The 16,851-nt window shown below is 38.7% G+C and overlaps 5 protein-coding genes across 9 annotated transcripts; 4 read left to right on the plus strand and 1 right to left on the minus strand.

Moving 5' to 3' along the window:
• The first annotated feature begins 166 nt into the window (after positions 1-166).
• LOC111595524 (prosaposin-like) lies at positions 167-2,825 on the plus strand. Its single transcript, XM_023309304.2, has 6 exons — positions 167-250; positions 354-438; positions 722-1,004; positions 1,062-2,004; positions 2,074-2,124; positions 2,194-2,825. The coding sequence occupies exons 1-6, from the start codon at positions 187-189 to the stop codon at positions 2,823-2,825; spliced, it is 2,058 nt and encodes a 685-aa protein (XP_023165072.2). The 5' UTR covers positions 167-186.
• A 791-nt stretch (positions 2,826-3,616) lies between these two features.
• On the minus strand, positions 3,617-9,163 carry LOC111595397 (pre-mRNA-splicing regulator female-lethal(2)D). Of its 2 annotated transcripts, none has more exons than XM_023309103.2 (4): positions 8,247-9,163; positions 5,098-5,222; positions 4,701-5,034; positions 3,617-4,634 (listed from the first exon to the last, which is right to left on the minus strand). In XM_023309103.2, exons 1-4 carry the CDS (start codon positions 8,749-8,751, stop codon positions 3,793-3,795), a joined length of 1,806 nt encoding a protein of 601 aa, XP_023164871.1. In that variant the 5' UTR covers positions 8,752-9,163; the 3' UTR covers positions 3,617-3,792. The 2 variants fall into 2 exon arrangements, with proteins under 2 accessions (XP_023164871.1, XP_023164872.1); XM_023309104.2 differs by lacking the exon at positions 8,247-9,163 and adding an exon at positions 5,614-5,930 and having other exon boundaries at positions 3,620-4,634.
• A 138-nt stretch (positions 9,164-9,301) lies between these two features.
• LOC111595398 (NADH-quinone oxidoreductase subunit B 2) lies at positions 9,302-10,178 on the plus strand. The gene is made up of 2 exons (XM_023309105.1): positions 9,302-9,710; positions 9,764-10,178. Exons 1-2 carry the CDS (start codon positions 9,382-9,384, stop codon positions 10,104-10,106), a joined length of 672 nt encoding a protein of 223 aa, XP_023164873.1. The 5' UTR covers positions 9,302-9,381; the 3' UTR covers positions 10,107-10,178.
• Positions 10,179-10,272: 94 nt separating this feature from the next.
• Positions 10,273-11,034, plus strand: LOC111595399. Its single transcript, XM_023309106.2, has 2 exons — positions 10,273-10,655; positions 10,709-11,034. The coding sequence occupies exons 1-2, from the start codon at positions 10,373-10,375 to the stop codon at positions 10,924-10,926; spliced, it is 501 nt and encodes a 166-aa protein (XP_023164874.2). The 5' UTR covers positions 10,273-10,372; the 3' UTR covers positions 10,927-11,034.
• A 150-nt stretch (positions 11,035-11,184) lies between these two features.
• Positions 11,185-16,399, plus strand: LOC111595400. Of its 4 annotated transcripts, none has more exons than XM_023309109.2 (4): positions 11,185-11,315; positions 15,277-15,483; positions 15,755-15,922; positions 16,073-16,399. In XM_023309109.2, the coding sequence occupies exons 2-4, from the start codon at positions 15,426-15,428 to the stop codon at positions 16,309-16,311; spliced, it is 465 nt and encodes a 154-aa protein (XP_023164877.1). In that variant the 5' UTR covers positions 11,185-11,315; positions 15,277-15,425; the 3' UTR covers positions 16,312-16,399. The 4 variants fall into 4 exon arrangements, with proteins under 4 accessions (XP_023164877.1, XP_023164875.1, XP_023164876.1 ...); XM_023309107.2 differs by lacking the exon at positions 11,185-11,315 and adding an exon at positions 11,774-11,940; XM_023309108.2 differs by lacking the exon at positions 11,185-11,315 and adding an exon at positions 14,912-15,138.
• Positions 16,400-16,851: the final 452 nt, after the last annotated feature.

The raw sequence follows: 16,851 nt of genomic DNA on the forward strand, positions 1-16,851 counted from the left end.
TCTTTTAATTATCGAAAACATATTTTCTGCATGAGCTATATGTATGCACAATTATTGACCGCAGGATTTGATAAGTGATTTCTACTGAAATAATTCACTTACTCACCAATTATGGTATATAAGGCCAAAGCGAAACTTCTCTGGCACAGTTACTTTTTGAATTTAAAGTGAAGTGTGTAGAAATTAATGGAACTTTTAAACAAAATGCGCTCAGCGAGTACCTTGCCCGTTGTGGCTATGATTCTGTGCAGTAAGTCATTAAGTTAGAAGCTATATTTAGAAAATTGATAAAAAAAAAAAACAATTTTGTAATTAAAATTATTTACATAATATTATCTTCATTAAAACCCAAGGCGTCCTGGTTTCCGCATCGCCCATCGACGAGGTATATAAGAGACAGTGCAATTGGAGCCCAACAAACTGGTGCAATAATTTAAGGTAAGATGAAATAATAAAAACTTATATTTAAAAGCATAAGAAATAATTTTTCAGTAGAAAAAACTATATGTTGACTGAAATGTATGCTTTTAATTATTAATATATAAGCAAGTATGACTATTTTAAAAACAAATTACCAACTCAATTTGATTAATTATGAGGCACAGCTATTAACTGTGACTAATGCCAGCAGCTACCCTGAGCTTATAAATATAATATAATATGCATACGCCAGTTGGGATTTCTTTTTCCACATTCTACATTCATTGAACTTCACCTACAGCAATGCCAACGACTGTCAAGCGACAGGATACTGCATCCAAAACGTCTGGGAGAACCAGGTGGTGCCTGTGGACTCAAATCCTATCTGCCAGATATGTAAGGGCATGATCAAGCAGGCACGCAATGAGTTACCCTGCGATGATTGCAACACGAACCTTATACACATATTTGAAGACTCCTGCAAAAAGATGCCCATTAAACATATGCGACAGAAATGTACCGACATTACAAGGAACACCTTCCCAGTGATTAATCAGTTGATGTTCTCGAGAATGAGCCATGAGGTAACAGTAATAAGTTCTTATGCACCTACACCCATTTTATACTTTTACTTATAACAGCAAATTTGTACATTGATGGAGTTTTGCAACGGAGACAGAAGCTACCAAACTGCAGAGCTAAATCCAAACATGGATCAAACTGATCAGCTCTCGTGTTCGAACTGCAACCAACTCAGGCTGGCCTTGAAAGAGAAGTTTGAGTCTACCGGACCCAACGAAATGATTGATGACTTTTTGGACACATGCTACAGCCTCGACACCCTAGCGGACACTTGCTTCAACCTCGTCACCTACTACTTTGATAACATCTATGAACTGACAAAGCAGTATCTCCAGTCGAATGACATTTGCCGTGATATTAACATTTGTCCGAATTCTGTGATTGAACCAGAGGCAGTGCTATTCCCCGCGGTCAGGAACAATTTGAATATCTGTACAAAGTGCATGGAAATGGTACGACAGGCACGCGAGGCTATTCTAAAAAACTCAACAGAGGCTCAGTTCAAAGAAAAGCTGATCAATTTTTGTATGAAATTTCACGGCGAAAAGCATCAGTGTACGATTGCTGCTGACCAGTATTATCACATACTTTATAATATGTTGAAAAATGGAGGAGATGACGAAAGCATATGTAAAAAACTCTTGTTCTGCAGCAAGCCCCATGAAACAGAGGACAAAATTAGGCTTGAAATCAAGGTCTTAGACGCCAATCGCGGCGAAACGCTGCAGTTGAGCACTGATTTCGTGAACAAGGAGTCCGTCAACTGCCACATCTGCAATAAGGTGATCGTGAGTTTGCGTGAAATGCTTAAAAAGAATAATGATATCAAAATGGCATTGAAACACGTGTGTCAAGTGCTAAAGACGGAAAATCTGGAGAACGAATGTCAGAATATGTTAAGCCAGCACTCCGACTTGATAAAGGACCTTGTTAAAGCGAAAATGGACCACCAACAAATATGCCGAACTCTGAACATGTGTTTATTATACGAATCACAGAATTGTAAGTACTTTTACTCAAGCCCCTTAGACTGAATATCTTTATCTATGCCAAATATAATTTATTTGTTAGTTATCTATGTCGACGAGACTCTAGACTCTCAGTTGAAAAACAGCGAGCGGTGTAAGTATAAAATATATAAATTCATCTTGAGCTGTAATACTAACATATTTGGTTGCAAATCATTGTTAGTCGATGTTGCTGAAACACAGGAAGGCTTTGATTTGGATCAATCTGTAGATAATACCGTCTGCATATTGTGCACTGAGGTCACACAGAAAATTAAGGCGATTGTAAATACTGAAGACAAACGGAGAAATTTACTTACAGCTGTCTCAAATGCTTGCCACATTATTCCCCCAATTTTCCGTGGTGTCTGTCGCATGATGACTAATACTTATGGGAGGTTTGTTGTAAATATATTAGAAAATAGTTCAACACAGGAAATTTGTCAAATGGTAAAGTTTTGCTTAAGTCAGGAAGTTTTTAATGCAGTTATCGAAAACGTGCAATTGCTTTCTATGGAACAAGACACGCGTGATGGATTTGTGAAACCTCTACGCTGGATATGCGAATGTGTGCTGTCAAGTATTGAAAAATTGGTGGATTCCAAAGAAAAGCGGAGCAACTTAATGCATACCATGCTGTTCGGCTGTGATCTTTTACCGAGCTTTATCCGCAATCCTTGTACCTACTTCGTAGAAAGCTTTGCCCCCATTGGCCTGAATATACTCAGCAGCATGCATCCCGCAGAATTCTGCGAGTTCCTGCCATTTTATCCGGGCGTCACGGGCTTAGATAACTATGATAATACTACACAGTAAACAAACTAAAGCATTATAAACTCTAAATTTTATATATATTAACAATTCAAATTGATTCGAACAATTAATCCATATTCTACAATGTATTCTGCCTATCGTTTAATGAAATGCTTATCTCATTCTTCAAATCTCAACTAATAAAAGTTCAAAATTACGCTTTAATTAAAAAAATCTTTTCTTCTATATACAAAATATAGGTCATTCTGAATTTCACCAGAAGCAAAGATATCCTGGCGGAAGCCTTACAGAATTCAATAGGTTTATACAAATATCTTTATATTAAAACAAAGTCAATTTAATTTTTCTTTACACTTAACAATTTATTTTAACATAGGTTATATTATTTTATACAACTTTTTCGTATTACAAAAAATGACTTAATTTATTAATTAAACGCTAATTTAGCTAAACGACGATTTAGGGTTCGAACTTTATAGCTTTTCATCTGCCATTTAAAATATATATAAATTCTATTATGTAGTTAGATGAAATTTTGTGTTTCTCATGTTGATAAATCGTAGTTTTCATAATTGTTAAAATCTTATACATATATAGTTATATAAATATATGTATATATAATTATATACATATATAAATATACTATATATTGTAAATGTCTACATATGCATGTATGTATTTATGTATATCAGTGACTTCTACTAAGGATAATTAGGTAAAGTGTATTTGCTTTATGTTGCATGCACGGGTAAAAAATCGAACTACAAATGTATTTTACAGAACAAATGTATCAAATGACAAAAATAATAATAATGATATATATATAAACCGCAAGTCTCTATTGAATCTCAATTCACAAAATAAACGTTAAGAATTAACGATTACCATTAGGCATAAGCAGACATACGACAAAATCATATTCAATTGAATCATCAGATGCCATAATGCAATATTAGCACGCTCTTTTTAAAAGTCCGTTGCCGCTCCCGCTTTTGCTTCCGATGTGGATTCAGTAGTCGATGCTACTGCCACCGTTTTGTTGCATACGCACCGATCGACGTCGCGTTAAAATGCGTGCAGGTGCCGCTTCAGCGGTGCCTTCCGCAATGAGTGGTACTGCGGATTCTATAACATTTGCTACCGTCGTTGTTGCTGCGGACTCTTCGCTGGCCATGCCAGCTACTGCATTGTCCAGCACCAGAGGCGTTGACGTCGGCGTTGGCGTCATCATGCCCAGGCTTTGCTCCTCATCCAGCTGTGAGCTTCGTCGTGTTGCTATGCCACGCAGCTTCGATTTCTTCGGTGGGAGCGTGCGGGGTGCGCTAACCTCACGCATCGCCGGCACCAACGGTGTGGTCTCTTGTACACATGACAATGTGGCGCTCTCCTCTTCATAGTTACGTTTACGCGCCAATCGCGACGCAGCTACACTTTTGCCACCATTACTATTGGTGGCATCGTCGGGGGGCATGATTAGCTCTGGAGCCACAGTCTGTTGTTCGTTGTTGTTGCCATTATAATAATCAGCAGTAAGTGTCGTTGTTATTGTTAGATTTGTGTCCAAGCAAGCATTTTCCTCAATGGTTTCCAATTTGCTGCCGGTGCCACTGCCGATGGGCTGTTGAAACTGGCTATTGTTATTACTGCTTTGACCATTTGTCGCGGTTGTTGACGCATTGTCGATAACTTCCTTTGGACAATTACCGCTGTTCATTTGTCGAAGCTGCGTGTTTTCCTTTTCCAGCGTTTGTATGCGATCACGCGTTGTCTTCAATTCCTGTTGCAAAAATAATATTGTGCTCTGCATGCCCTCCACATCCTCATCAAGCTCTTGCAGAAAATCATCGAGCTCTGTGAAGAAAACAAATATTTATATTGTATACGAAAACGTTGATATTGATCAGCTGCCGATCCTACCTGATTGCGATTTCTTGACCTCCTCGCTAAAGTTTTTTTGCATTGCCAACTCAGTCTCCAGCTTTGCCAGCCGCCCATTAGATGTCATCTTACCCAGCTCTTCGTTTTCCTGATACAACAGTCGGCACTTGGCCATGAGTCGTTTTCCCGTATTTGAGTCTGGTGTAAATTTCCAAGCAGAAAGCTCATTTTGTGTCTCCTCAAGCTTTGCCTTGGTGGCCTTTAACTCCTTCTTGAGACGCTCAAATAACAAATTTACTGCCGGATCAAGTAAAGCTGTACGCAAAGCCAAGGCAGTAGGCGCCTGCTGTGCCTTGTACTCAGCAATTTGACTCTATTGTAGCAGAAATATTTATGTGAACACCCTTAGCTATAAGGAAGTTATGTTTAAAATTACCACATAATCCTGAAACTCTTGTTCCTTATTAGCCAAGCGCCGCATGAGGATCTTTTCGCGTCGCTGTGCGTCGGCGCATTGCAGTCCCATACGTGTCTGCTCCAACTTGAGGCTCTCGATTTCATCTATGGGTTTACCCGTAGATTAGGAGTAAAATAAAATAAAAACTGTATTAGTAAACACTGCAGCACACCGGATATGGGTTTGTAGGCAACAATAGATCGGAGAAAAGTAAAAAGCAGCAAACAGCAAACGCAATGGTCAGCGGACAACGAGGAGGCAGCAGCAGCTGTTTCCCCGGTACGTCCTCATACAAATGTACATGTTCTTTATAGGCAATATATATGTGTATATATAAATATATATAATTATTGCACAACTTTGATGATGTATTATGGATATTGGCTGTAGTTGTTGTTCATTGTAGGAGAATACATATTTTGTATTGATATTTTTTTTACAGAATTTACATATTTTTGTTTTTTTGTTGTAATTGAACTTAATACGAAATCATACCAATGCGTTGCAATCATTCGTGTAAGTTCGTGACATTGTTGTTGTTACGCTCTCGCTGTTGTTGTTGCTGTAGTTGTTGTAGTTGCTGCTGCTACTGCTACCGCTGTTGTTGTCGGATTTAGTTGTTGATGCCACGAACATTGCACTCGCCCACGTGTTATTTCTTGCACTAATTTTTGCTTTGATTGCTCTCTTGAAATTTGCCTCAATATATAAACACACTGGCTTGCACTTTTGTATTGCTTGCTTAATTTTATATTTTTGGATTTGGGTATGCATTTGAATTTGCTTATGCATTTGCATTTGCATTTGCTTTTGCTTTTGCTTTTGCTTTTGCTTTTGCTTTTGCTTTTTTCTTGCTTTATAGAGTAGGAACACTGTGGAAACAACAAACGGTTTGAAAATTTCGTTGCAAAACTGTAAAATATTTAGAAAAACACTTGCAAAAAACTCGAGGCGCGCACATTGATTTTCAGAAAGCTCATACAAACATCAATATCAACATTATTTTCTGGCATTTTCGAACACTCTTTTTTCTCTTGTAAGCTCAGAAGCTTTCATAAACAAAGTTCAATGACTTCCATTTCATTAAATTACATTTTTTTTCTTTTTCTGTGCAAACACATCAATAATAATTTTTTATATGAAGTTTTATTTTTTTATTCCATGTATATAAATTTATATTTTTAAATATTTATCGGGCAATTATATATTTGCTTTCTTGTTATGTCTGAATGCGACAACAAAACGAGCGTCGTTATAACGTCGTGTGTGTGTGTGTGTAAACACATATGATTTTGTTTGCGTGTGATTTCTTTGTTTTTGTATTTGTGTTAATTGGCAAATGCAAACAATAACTATGTGGCCTATATCATAATCAGGGCTGGAGGATATATTTAATGAATGTTATGTAATTTAAAACCATGATTGCAAGTACAATAAATATATATTTCATTACTTGACAAGGAAAATATACTTCTTGGCCTCAACGAGGCAGCGTGTAGTTTGTTACGTGATTTATCTAATCTAATTTTCACTATCATTTATTTACAAATTATTTAAAATGTTACTCCAGCCCTGGTATATAGCCATTGAACAGAAATCAGCAATTGAGCAATTAATTAGAGAGACGCAGGCACCTGTCTGTGCCAAATGATTCTTAATACTTTTTTTGCCCTGTAATAAATTTTACTCGGCCACCAAATCAAATAAATACATATGTATATGTGTATTTTTATTTTCTTATCATTGCTTGGCATAACAACAAATCAACCCACATTCTCTAAACACACACATACGCACTTGCTATTATTTTGCGCGCGTTTTGTTCAGATATATTTATTTATTTATTATTTTTATATTATGCATAAATAATTTCTTTTGTGAAGTTTATTTGGAGCCATGATTTGCATTCTATACTCAGCACTGGCAAAGTTCTTGGCTTGGTTACACAAAATAATTATGATTATTTATTGGATTTTAATATTAAATATATATATCTTATTATTGCACTCGTTTTTTCTTTAAATTTATTATTTATCTTTTTGTATTTAATTTATATGCTTTATGTTTTGTAGCCTTTCTTGCGTGGCGCTTGAAAGATGTGTAAACAGTGTTGGGGAGCGTAACAAAAGAGAATGCGTGGGGGATAGACAAACTATGGCCAGAGAGAGAGTAAAAAAGAGATAGAGATAGGAAGAAAGGAGTAGAGCAATAGTAAGTGAGACAAGAAGGGAGCGCGCGCGCAGGGGTCCGACGTTGACAAAAAACGGCAACGTGAGCAACGTTGGCAACGCAATTGGCCAAAAAACGAAAAACTGTACACACGGCGAAAACGAAGGCGAAGACGCAGATGTAGATGGAGTATAGAAATTTGATCAACTTTTGACTTTTTGTTTACACTTGTTACACACATTTTGCATAAATGTTTATTTTCTTATACATTTTTTTAGGAATATGTATATTCGACTGGCATGTTGAATTGTTCTTTGCACACACAACACTTTCCAACACTTGTTTCATTCATTGCTTTGATTGCAATTGCTTTTTATTTATATTTATATTATTTAGTTCGTTTTGCACACACTGGAGTTAAGCACTTGCTATTGATTTTCTTTAAAATTATAATAAAAAAATTACTTATTTGCTAAATAAGAACGCAGAATGTCTTTAAAGAGTGTTCGCTTCAATTATCAAGTTCGATTTTGTATAAACCAAAAAACAAGGCACACGAAGTGGAGTTCTTTTTTTTGTAGTGTTTTTCATCATATTTAAAACAATTTCTTGCACAAAAACTCAAACGCCTTACAAAAATGCAACAACTTCGCTCTTGCAATGGCAAAGGTGCGCAAAATAATCAGGTATTTTTATTACTACATTTACCAATTATTTATCGCACCTCATACATAATTTGAAAGTTTCGACTTTTCAAAAAGAAAAAAAATAAGAAACTAAACAAATTATACAATTTACACAAATGTACACTGTTTGTTGTTATTTGTTTGTTTGTTGTTGTCGTTGTTGTTCTTGTTGTTTACATACGAAATATATATAAATATATATTCATATATATTATATGGTATATATGTTTACAATTTGCTTTGCATAGCTATGCATAAATAATAATTTAATACCTTCGAGCAAACGTCGCTGTTCGGCTGCGGCGGCAGCTTCGGCAACAGCGGCTTCATGATGTTGCTGCTGTTGCTGTTGCTGCTGGTGTTGTTGCTGTTGTTGTTGTTGTTCTTGTTGTTGGTGATGGTGGTGTCGATTCTGTTGTTGCTCCGCTGTTTGTTGCACTTGCGTTGATGTCGAATGATGATGATGATGATGGTGATGATGATGATGCGGCTGCTGCTGCTGCTGTTGCTGCGCCTGCGGCTGCTCCTCAAAGCCAGACGGCGTCGGCGATGCAGGGCCTGATGGGCCACTACTAATAACAGCGCCAATAGCAGCGCCACCCCCACCAACACCACCACCAGCGGCCCCGCTGCCGGCGCCGCTGTTGCTATTGCCGCTGATGCTGCTGCTGTTGCTACTGTTGATCATGTGCAAATTTTGATCATATTTTGTAGACATTTTATCGTAACTGTTCATCAAAGGTCTCTGATCGTCCATAGTCATTGCAGCGACACTCATAACTCAATACAAAGCTCTAGTTGGTCCTTTGCTTACGTCGATATTCATATGGCATGTACACACTGGAACAAACACACAAAACTCGCTCGCTGCTCACTGCCAGCGGAGCACCTATTTCGCTCTCGCACACACACGCTCTATACGTGTGCCTGCTCACTAATACCAATGCTTAACTATGCTGAAGACGACGCGAGGCAAGCGAAAATTTTTTTATAATTTTCGTTGCTGCTTTTCAATTGCAAAATTTGCGTACTTTATGCGTATATTCAGCGTTGAATTATTTATTAATTGCTATATTGTTCATTTATACACACTTTTTTAATATTTTTATATGGTTTTAAACACTTTAATTACGTTTAATTAATAATTTTTCTGAGAGCCGTCGGTATCGGGTAGTTAGCTAAAAACGTATGGTAAGCGTTGCCATATGGTCGGCCAACCAAATTCAATATGGTGGACACGTACACGATAGAATACCAAAATGTTATATGGTTACCCCAATCCAAGAATGTCTGCCGATTGCCACCTATCGTAGCGCATATTGTTTACGTTTTTTAAAGAAGAAGAGCATTTTTGTGTCGGCCCTGGTTTATTTTGCAAATTACATAAAAGTCTGCGACCAACGACAAAATGTTGCGACAAATTGCTGGACCAACGTTTTCCCACTTGCTGCGTGCAACAAGCAGCACAACGAATGCATCAACCATAAATGCCGCATTCGGCGGCTCGCTCAGCACCGTGCTGGCACGTCAACAGCAGACTATGCCCGTTGTCGACTCCAACAATACCCTACCCAAGAAGGGCTATTCTCCTTTTGGAACCAAGCAGTCCAGCATGGCCGAATGGTCGTTGGCTCGACTAGATGATCTACTCAACTGGGGACGAAAGGGCTCCATCTGGCCGCTCACCTTCGGTCTGGCCTGCTGCGCCGTTGAAATGATGCACATTGCAGCCCCACGGTACGAATAGAGCTATTTGTATTCATGAATACAGTTAACATTAACCATTCCAGTTATGACATGGATCGCTACGGTGTTGTATTTCGTGCATCCCCACGTCAAGCTGACGTTATCATCGTGGCCGGCACATTGACAAATAAAATGGCACCGGCTCTGCGCAAGGTCTACGACCAAATGCCCGAACCCAGGTGGGTCATCTCAATGGGCAGTTGTGCCAACGGCGGTGGGTACTATCACTACTCGTATTCGGTTGTCCGAGGCTGCGATCGCATCATACCTGTTGATATCTATGTGCCTGGCTGCCCACCCACTGCAGAAGCGCTCATGTACGGCGTCCTCCAGCTGCAGAAGAAGGTAAAGCGTATGAAGACGTTGCAGATGTGGTACAGAAAGTAGAGAAATAGTCCACGATTAAATAAGCGAAGTGTTAAATGAATATTGTATGCAAATATAGTCAATAGCAACAACGATGGATTATCGATAAACGTTTAGTTTAGTTTTGATTTTAAGATCAAACGTTTTCATATGCCTTTGAAATGTAATTGATTAGAACATAATGAATTTGTGACGTCAGAAAATGTAGCTGTTACCTGTACAATGAAAATACCATCTATCTGTGGTTGCCAGATCGTTTTGTATGCCAATAAATAAACAGCTGTGCGATGGCCGACTTGCCCGAAAATCTACAAGTTATTAAATTGGAACCACCCGGCACACCTGAAAAAGCCAACATTAAGGAGCGTTTGAACTTGCACGTAAAGCGGCGTTTGCAACAAGATCTACCCGTATCTAGTCCAGAAACGCCACCTGGGGAGCCATCCACATCTACCAGCAGCAAACGCTGCAAATCAACAGCAGGGCAGTCAAAGGAAACTCAAAAACAACGCAAACCCTATCAGAAGCGAGTTGAAAAGGTCAAAACAGAATCCAGTAAATGCAAAAAATGTGAGTAAATGCTATAAAATAGTATGTCTTTTGTAAAAATTCAATAATTGCAGCACAAACAGCCAGCCCTGCGGCTGATTTGGAGACATACGACGAGCCAGTAGATCACGAAGCTTCACCAGAAAGATCAGATACTAAAAATATAAGCCGAGATCGCTACAAAAATGCTGATATACTTAACATAGTGTTGAGTACAAAGAAACGAGCTTTAATGCAGAATCCTGAAGTGCAAACATTTTGGTCAAATATTATGTCAGCCCTGAAAAATTAAATTTCACCGATCTGGCAACACGAGTGTTAGTATTGGCGCACATTTCCAGCAAGTTTAAATATTAAGAAAAATAGTCCCCGTGAGGTTCAAGTCTAAGAATTCTTATTTGTAAGTTTTAAATATATACAATTATTAAGTTATATTTGTATAAATTATGCGAGTGTATTATTGACTGCGCATGCTCACTCTCGACTAACCGGTCGCTGCTACCGCCGCCGCAGCCGCCGACGGCTGACAGCTGCAAAATTTTGCAGAGCCGCTCAGAAGGAAATTTGTCGTTTTTGGGGTTGCAACGTTTTGCGTCGCGTAATCGCAGTGATTTAGCGTCTCTGATCCGCAAAGAAATACAACAATTCGATTACAAATATCAAGTGTTACACCAAGCAAAGGTAGTTCAATCGTACCAGTAAAAATATTGTATTTGGCGCGTCACATAAAACAGGCATAAGGCACTTCGAGAGGATATGCCATTTGGCCGTATTAGATAATCCAGATTGGGTTTCTGTGTGGCGCGTTTGCTATCGATTTAACTAGTTTTTTTTCATTGCTTTGGTTTGCTTTGCTTCTCCCGTGTCCTTTTAGGGCGCGCAATCTCTCCTCATACCGTCTGCCGCTTGCTTTGATTTTTTTTGTTTTTTCGCCACCCTTGCGCGATTCTCTAGCTCTCTCACTCTCTTGCTTTACGCTTTGACTTTGTGCTTCGTCCTTGCCTTGCTCACAAATGTGCGCTCAAAGCAAGCACCCAGCCACCCAACCACCCCACCACCCAACCATCCACCCATCCATCCACCCACCGAGCCCTTTTCGGCTGCTTTTCGCTTTCGTTCGCTTTCATTTCCATTTGGCAGCAGCTTCAGTAGTCATTATCCGACGTACGCTCGTCCATTCAACGGTTCCACAAGAAATTTGCAACGGCGCCAACTTGGCATAGTAATCAAATAAATTTTTCAATGTGCTCTCGCCTCTTACGTAAATAAACCAAGAACAATTTCCACACAAAATAATATCTATCTGGTAAAAAGTCCAAACAATTTGCTAATATGTGCAATATAACTTGCATTATATAAGTCGTGTGTCCTGTGAGAGTAAAAGTGTTGCGAAAACAAAAGTGCAAAAAGTGATTACAAAACAGTTGCAAATTTTTCCAGCCTCAAGATGAAATCTATATAAATCGATAATTATAACTAAAAATATGATAAATAATACTATGAAACGAGACAAAGGCTCTAACTAAGCTCATAGATAATTGAAAAAAATAATTATAATAATTATTATTTTAAAAATAAAAACTTTTATTTACTTAGAAATTTAGTTGAACTGAAAATAAAATATATTAATTTGCACACATTTTATAACTTTAATTCGATCTAGTAAAACTCTTTGCATTATACAACCGGACACTAGCTGCCCCCTGTACAAAAACAACAACAACAATACGAACAAGAACAACAACTACGACTCTTATCCGCCCCTTCCCCTTGCATGGCTTTGCCCAAGAGCCCCGCTCACACTGCCCTTTTTTTATAATGGTTTAATCAATATTCAAAGAGCAGAAGCAGAAAAAAAGGTAAACTAGCACTGAAACGTTTCGCTTTGGCCCTTTTTTGCTAATTGTATGGGTAATAGTATTACATAAGCCACAAAGGAGGACGAAAAGCAGCCGAAAAACCTTTGCTGGCTGGAATCGACACAGAAGTATGAAATCTGAAAGAAAACGGAGGCACATGGCATGCCAGATAGGATGACGACCGAACTGAACTAGGTCAGTTATTGAATTTTCCCAGGCGCCGACCACCGCCCACCGCCCACGCACAGTGTTGCATGCAGCTGACAGACAGCTATGTGCAACGCTTCTCAAATGCGCAACGTAACATAAATATATATATATCTTTGCGTACAGATATATAAATGTATTTATGGTAAATAATCATTGGCTGACAACGGGACATGTCAATTTTGACTTTTTTGATTGACGCGTGTCGCTGAGCCATAAAGGCGATTGAAACAGAATGAAAGAACGCGACGGTGGGCTGCTCGGCATGACAACGGTCCCACTGGTTACCTTATTGATTGCCAACACCCTGCAGCTTGCGAACTGCCTCCTTTTGCAGAGCCGTCTGTGCCAGAGACCCAAATTTTAAGTGAGCCGCACACGAGGCGTATGCGTAATATATGCCTTTTGTCATGCTCCGATGCTATCTGGCTGCTAAGTGTCTCTCTTACTGTGTGTGTTCGGCAAGTAAGTGCAGGCTGCATTGTGCCTCCTATGGCTTCCTTCAGTGCATTGCACTTTCTTGATTACGTATACGACCTATGGTACAAGAGGTTACATGCTGTCCCAGTCAAAGACTTTCATCTGCGGTCTGCTGCGGCTCAAAGCAAACGCATAAGCCCTGCTGGCAGCCGCAGCTGGAAGCCACACACTTCAAGCTGTGTTGTAATCATTTTGTGGGCAATTATGTGATTACATCCGAGTCCTTTTGACATTTATTAGCCAAACAGACTGAGCCAGTTTTAAGCTGCTTGAAGTGACTTACGTATGCTAAGTTCCCTCTAGCTAAAGTCCTATAAAACAAGAAAAATTGTATAATGACGACATTCTTCACTGAAAACGAGCTTAGCAAGCCAACTACAACTACGTTGACTAATAAATTTGATTAGCACTCGGCTTGACTGTATAACAGTTAGCTAAACTGCCCTTTGTTATACGCTATAATAAAACCCGTATCGCATGGCATTATCATAATCCACAACAAGTCATTTGGCTAACCTGAGAGAGCCATCAAACTAAAAACGATTACCACCCTCTGCCCCTTCGCCACATTTGCCCCATGCCTCACCTGGCCTAGTTGAGGGCAGGTTACCTAGCTACACTGCCGACCCATGCCCCATAACTGTATACCCCAAAGGCCTGTTATACATATATGCGAGTGCTAGTTGGCAGAAACTGCAGCAACGGGGAAAATCAATTTCAAGCAATTGGCTGCCTATGCTGGGTGGATGACACACAGGAAACATAAAAGCACCAACAACTACAACTAGAACTGCACCAACAACAGCAACTGCCGCAATCATTGCAATCCAATTAAATGGCCGTTTGACTGCTGCATGTCACCGAGTCGAACAGAACATTGAGTGCGAATTTGCACTCAGTTTTAGGTTCCATAAACTTATATTCCAATAAGTGGGTCGCGTGTGTTGGGACACAACGCGTCATCATAGCTGCAGCGTCTTGGCTCATGCTAGCTCTCACTCAAAGTCGCCGTGCACACGCTCACTCTCTTTTTTTCCTCTCTCGTTCTCTATGCTGCACTCTGCAATGCAACCACTCCTTCCCTTACTCTATCACACTCGTTATACCATTTCACTTTTACCTATTTTTGAAAAAAAAAAAAGACAGAAAAAAAACCATGTGGTTCTCTTTGCATAGGCTGTTTTTTTCGGAGTTCTATTTATTTTTGACAACAGAATTTCATTCGGCCGAACATTCGCAGCATTAAAAATGAAAAGTTGTGAAAAAGTGAGAAAAAAACTAAAATAAAGAGAGACAAATATAACAAACTTAATATACATAATCCAAAAATAAGAAAATAAAATAATTTCAACAGCTTCTTTGCTGTACAGCACTCTCTAATTTAATTCATATAAAACAAATAATTAAAATAATTGTATATTGATCAGTCGTTCCTCATAACTGATAACAAATTGAATCTTACAAAATTTATTAACCAACTGCCAAAGTACTTAAAGCAACAAGAACAATTGCACAGCAATCATTACAATCCAATTAAATGGCTGCCTGCTGAGCGTTGAGTGCGAATTACACTCACTATTTACACTCACTATTTTGTTCCATGAACTTAGGTTCCACCGCGCGTCATCACAGCTGCTGTGTCTTATCTCGCTTTGACTCTCCAGTCGAAACAGCCTTGTGCGCACTATTACACTCTCGCTCTCTGTACTGAGCTGCACTGCATTGCGCCGCTGCGCTCAGTATTGTCCTGCACTTCAAGCACCCCACTCCACCGCGCTCGTTATGCTGTCTTAATTTTGCCTATTTTCGACAACAAAAATGCGGCCCACTTTGCGTTTGCTGTTTTTCTTTTCCGCACACAGTTCTATTTATTTTTGTCAAGCGATTTTCGTTGAGCTAAATGGTTCACAATTAAGTTCATTCGCTTTAAAGTGCTGAGCAGACATCAAGTTCTCAAAGTGCCAACAAATATTAAAAATTATTACAAACATACTCATAACATGACGATGAAAATAAATGAATGATTAAATAGATTATATAAATGAATGAAACTGAAAAATAAAATAAAAACGAATTTATTTCTTTTTACATTTCAGCTAACATGATAATTTAGCTCAAGTGAAGCAAGAAAAAACATTGAGCGCATTTCATTGAGAATTGAAAATAAAATAAAAGTTTGCTAAGCAAGTGCAAGGTACATAAAAGAACAAAAACAACAAAAACAAAAACAACTACAGCTGCTGAAATGTCGCCATTTATGGAAAAAACGTTGCTGTTGTTAGGCGTGCTGTGCTGCATACAAGGTAAGCGCCCAGGTTTATGCAATACAAATATAATACCAAAGTGCCTACACCTCTCCTCCCCCACCCCTACCCTGTGATCCCCTGGCACCCATTTCGTTGCCTCTTCAAATGGCTCGCATTGTTAGACAACGCAGCCCTGGCATTTACGAGTGGCTTAACACACACATAAAAACATAGGCACTCACTCACATATACCTAATGCAATTTGATATGATTATGGATGGATTTATATTGAAGCCGTTTCTTCTTCTTCTGCATTTGCCTTTTACAGTTTCCGCGGCACTCATGTGCTATGACTGCAACAGCGAGTATGATCCACGTTGCGGCGATCCCTTTCAGCCCTACTCCATCGGCGAGGTCAACTGCAGCAAGCAGGAGCCTTTGGAGCATCTGAAGGACAAATACAAGCCCATACTGTGCCGCAAAACTATTCAGAAGAGTAAGTGCCAAGCTAAACTGATAGAGCCAATAAATATAAAAGTAAATTTTAATTAAAAATCAGCTTCCTCTTTGTAATACTCTTATCTATCAAGCACATAGAGCACATTGATTCACGTTTCTAGAAACGCTAACGAAATATTATTTTCAGTTTATGGCAAGACTCGCATTGTACGCGGCTGCGGCTATATACCCGACGAACGCACCGACAAGGAGTGCATAAGGCGTTCGGGCACCCACGATGTGTCCGCCACCTATTGCGCCTGCACCCAGGAGCTGTGCAATGGCGCCACTGCCGTTGGCTCATCGCAGATGCCTTTGCTGTTCGCCCTAGCCACTGGGTTCGCGATCCTCATGACAAGAGTTAGCATAAGAGTCGAGAGATCATAAATACTCCCTGAATCTATCTTCGTATAATTTTAATTGATTTTGGATTCGAAAAAAAACTTCACGTGGGCATTTTTCAGTTAATAAATGGCAATCCACTTCGATGGCCAGTTAATTAAGTTGCTTAGTTTAATTTAATTTAATTAATTATACATGTGTTCGTAAGCGTAAAGTGCAAAAAAAAACATTTACCAAAAAAATATAAAAACTCTGTACTTATTTGTTGGGCTCATTTAAAAGACATGCATGTAAAGAGTACCTCTAATGATGTAAATGTAAAATTAAAAAAACAAACAACAAATAAAAAAATATTTGGGCGGTCAAAATTAATGAATTGTTTTATTTTATAAGCTCATTTGAATTTTATATTAATTTTTTATGAATGTATATCCAAAAAAAGAAATAAACAAAAAACTGCCAGTAAATGTCTCCGCCTAATACAAAAAAAAAACAACAAATTTCATGCCCAACTTTAAAACGAAAACCGAAAAAAGCTTAAATAAATAAAATGTAGTTTCTCAAGTAAATATAAAATTATATATA

This window comes from Drosophila hydei, unplaced genomic scaffold, assembly GCF_003285905.1.
Source record: "Drosophila hydei strain 15085-1641.00,03,60 unplaced genomic scaffold, DhydRS2 tig00000060-arrow-pilon, whole genome shotgun sequence".
NCBI classification, from domain to species: domain Eukaryota; kingdom Metazoa; phylum Arthropoda; class Insecta; order Diptera; family Drosophilidae; genus Drosophila; species Drosophila hydei.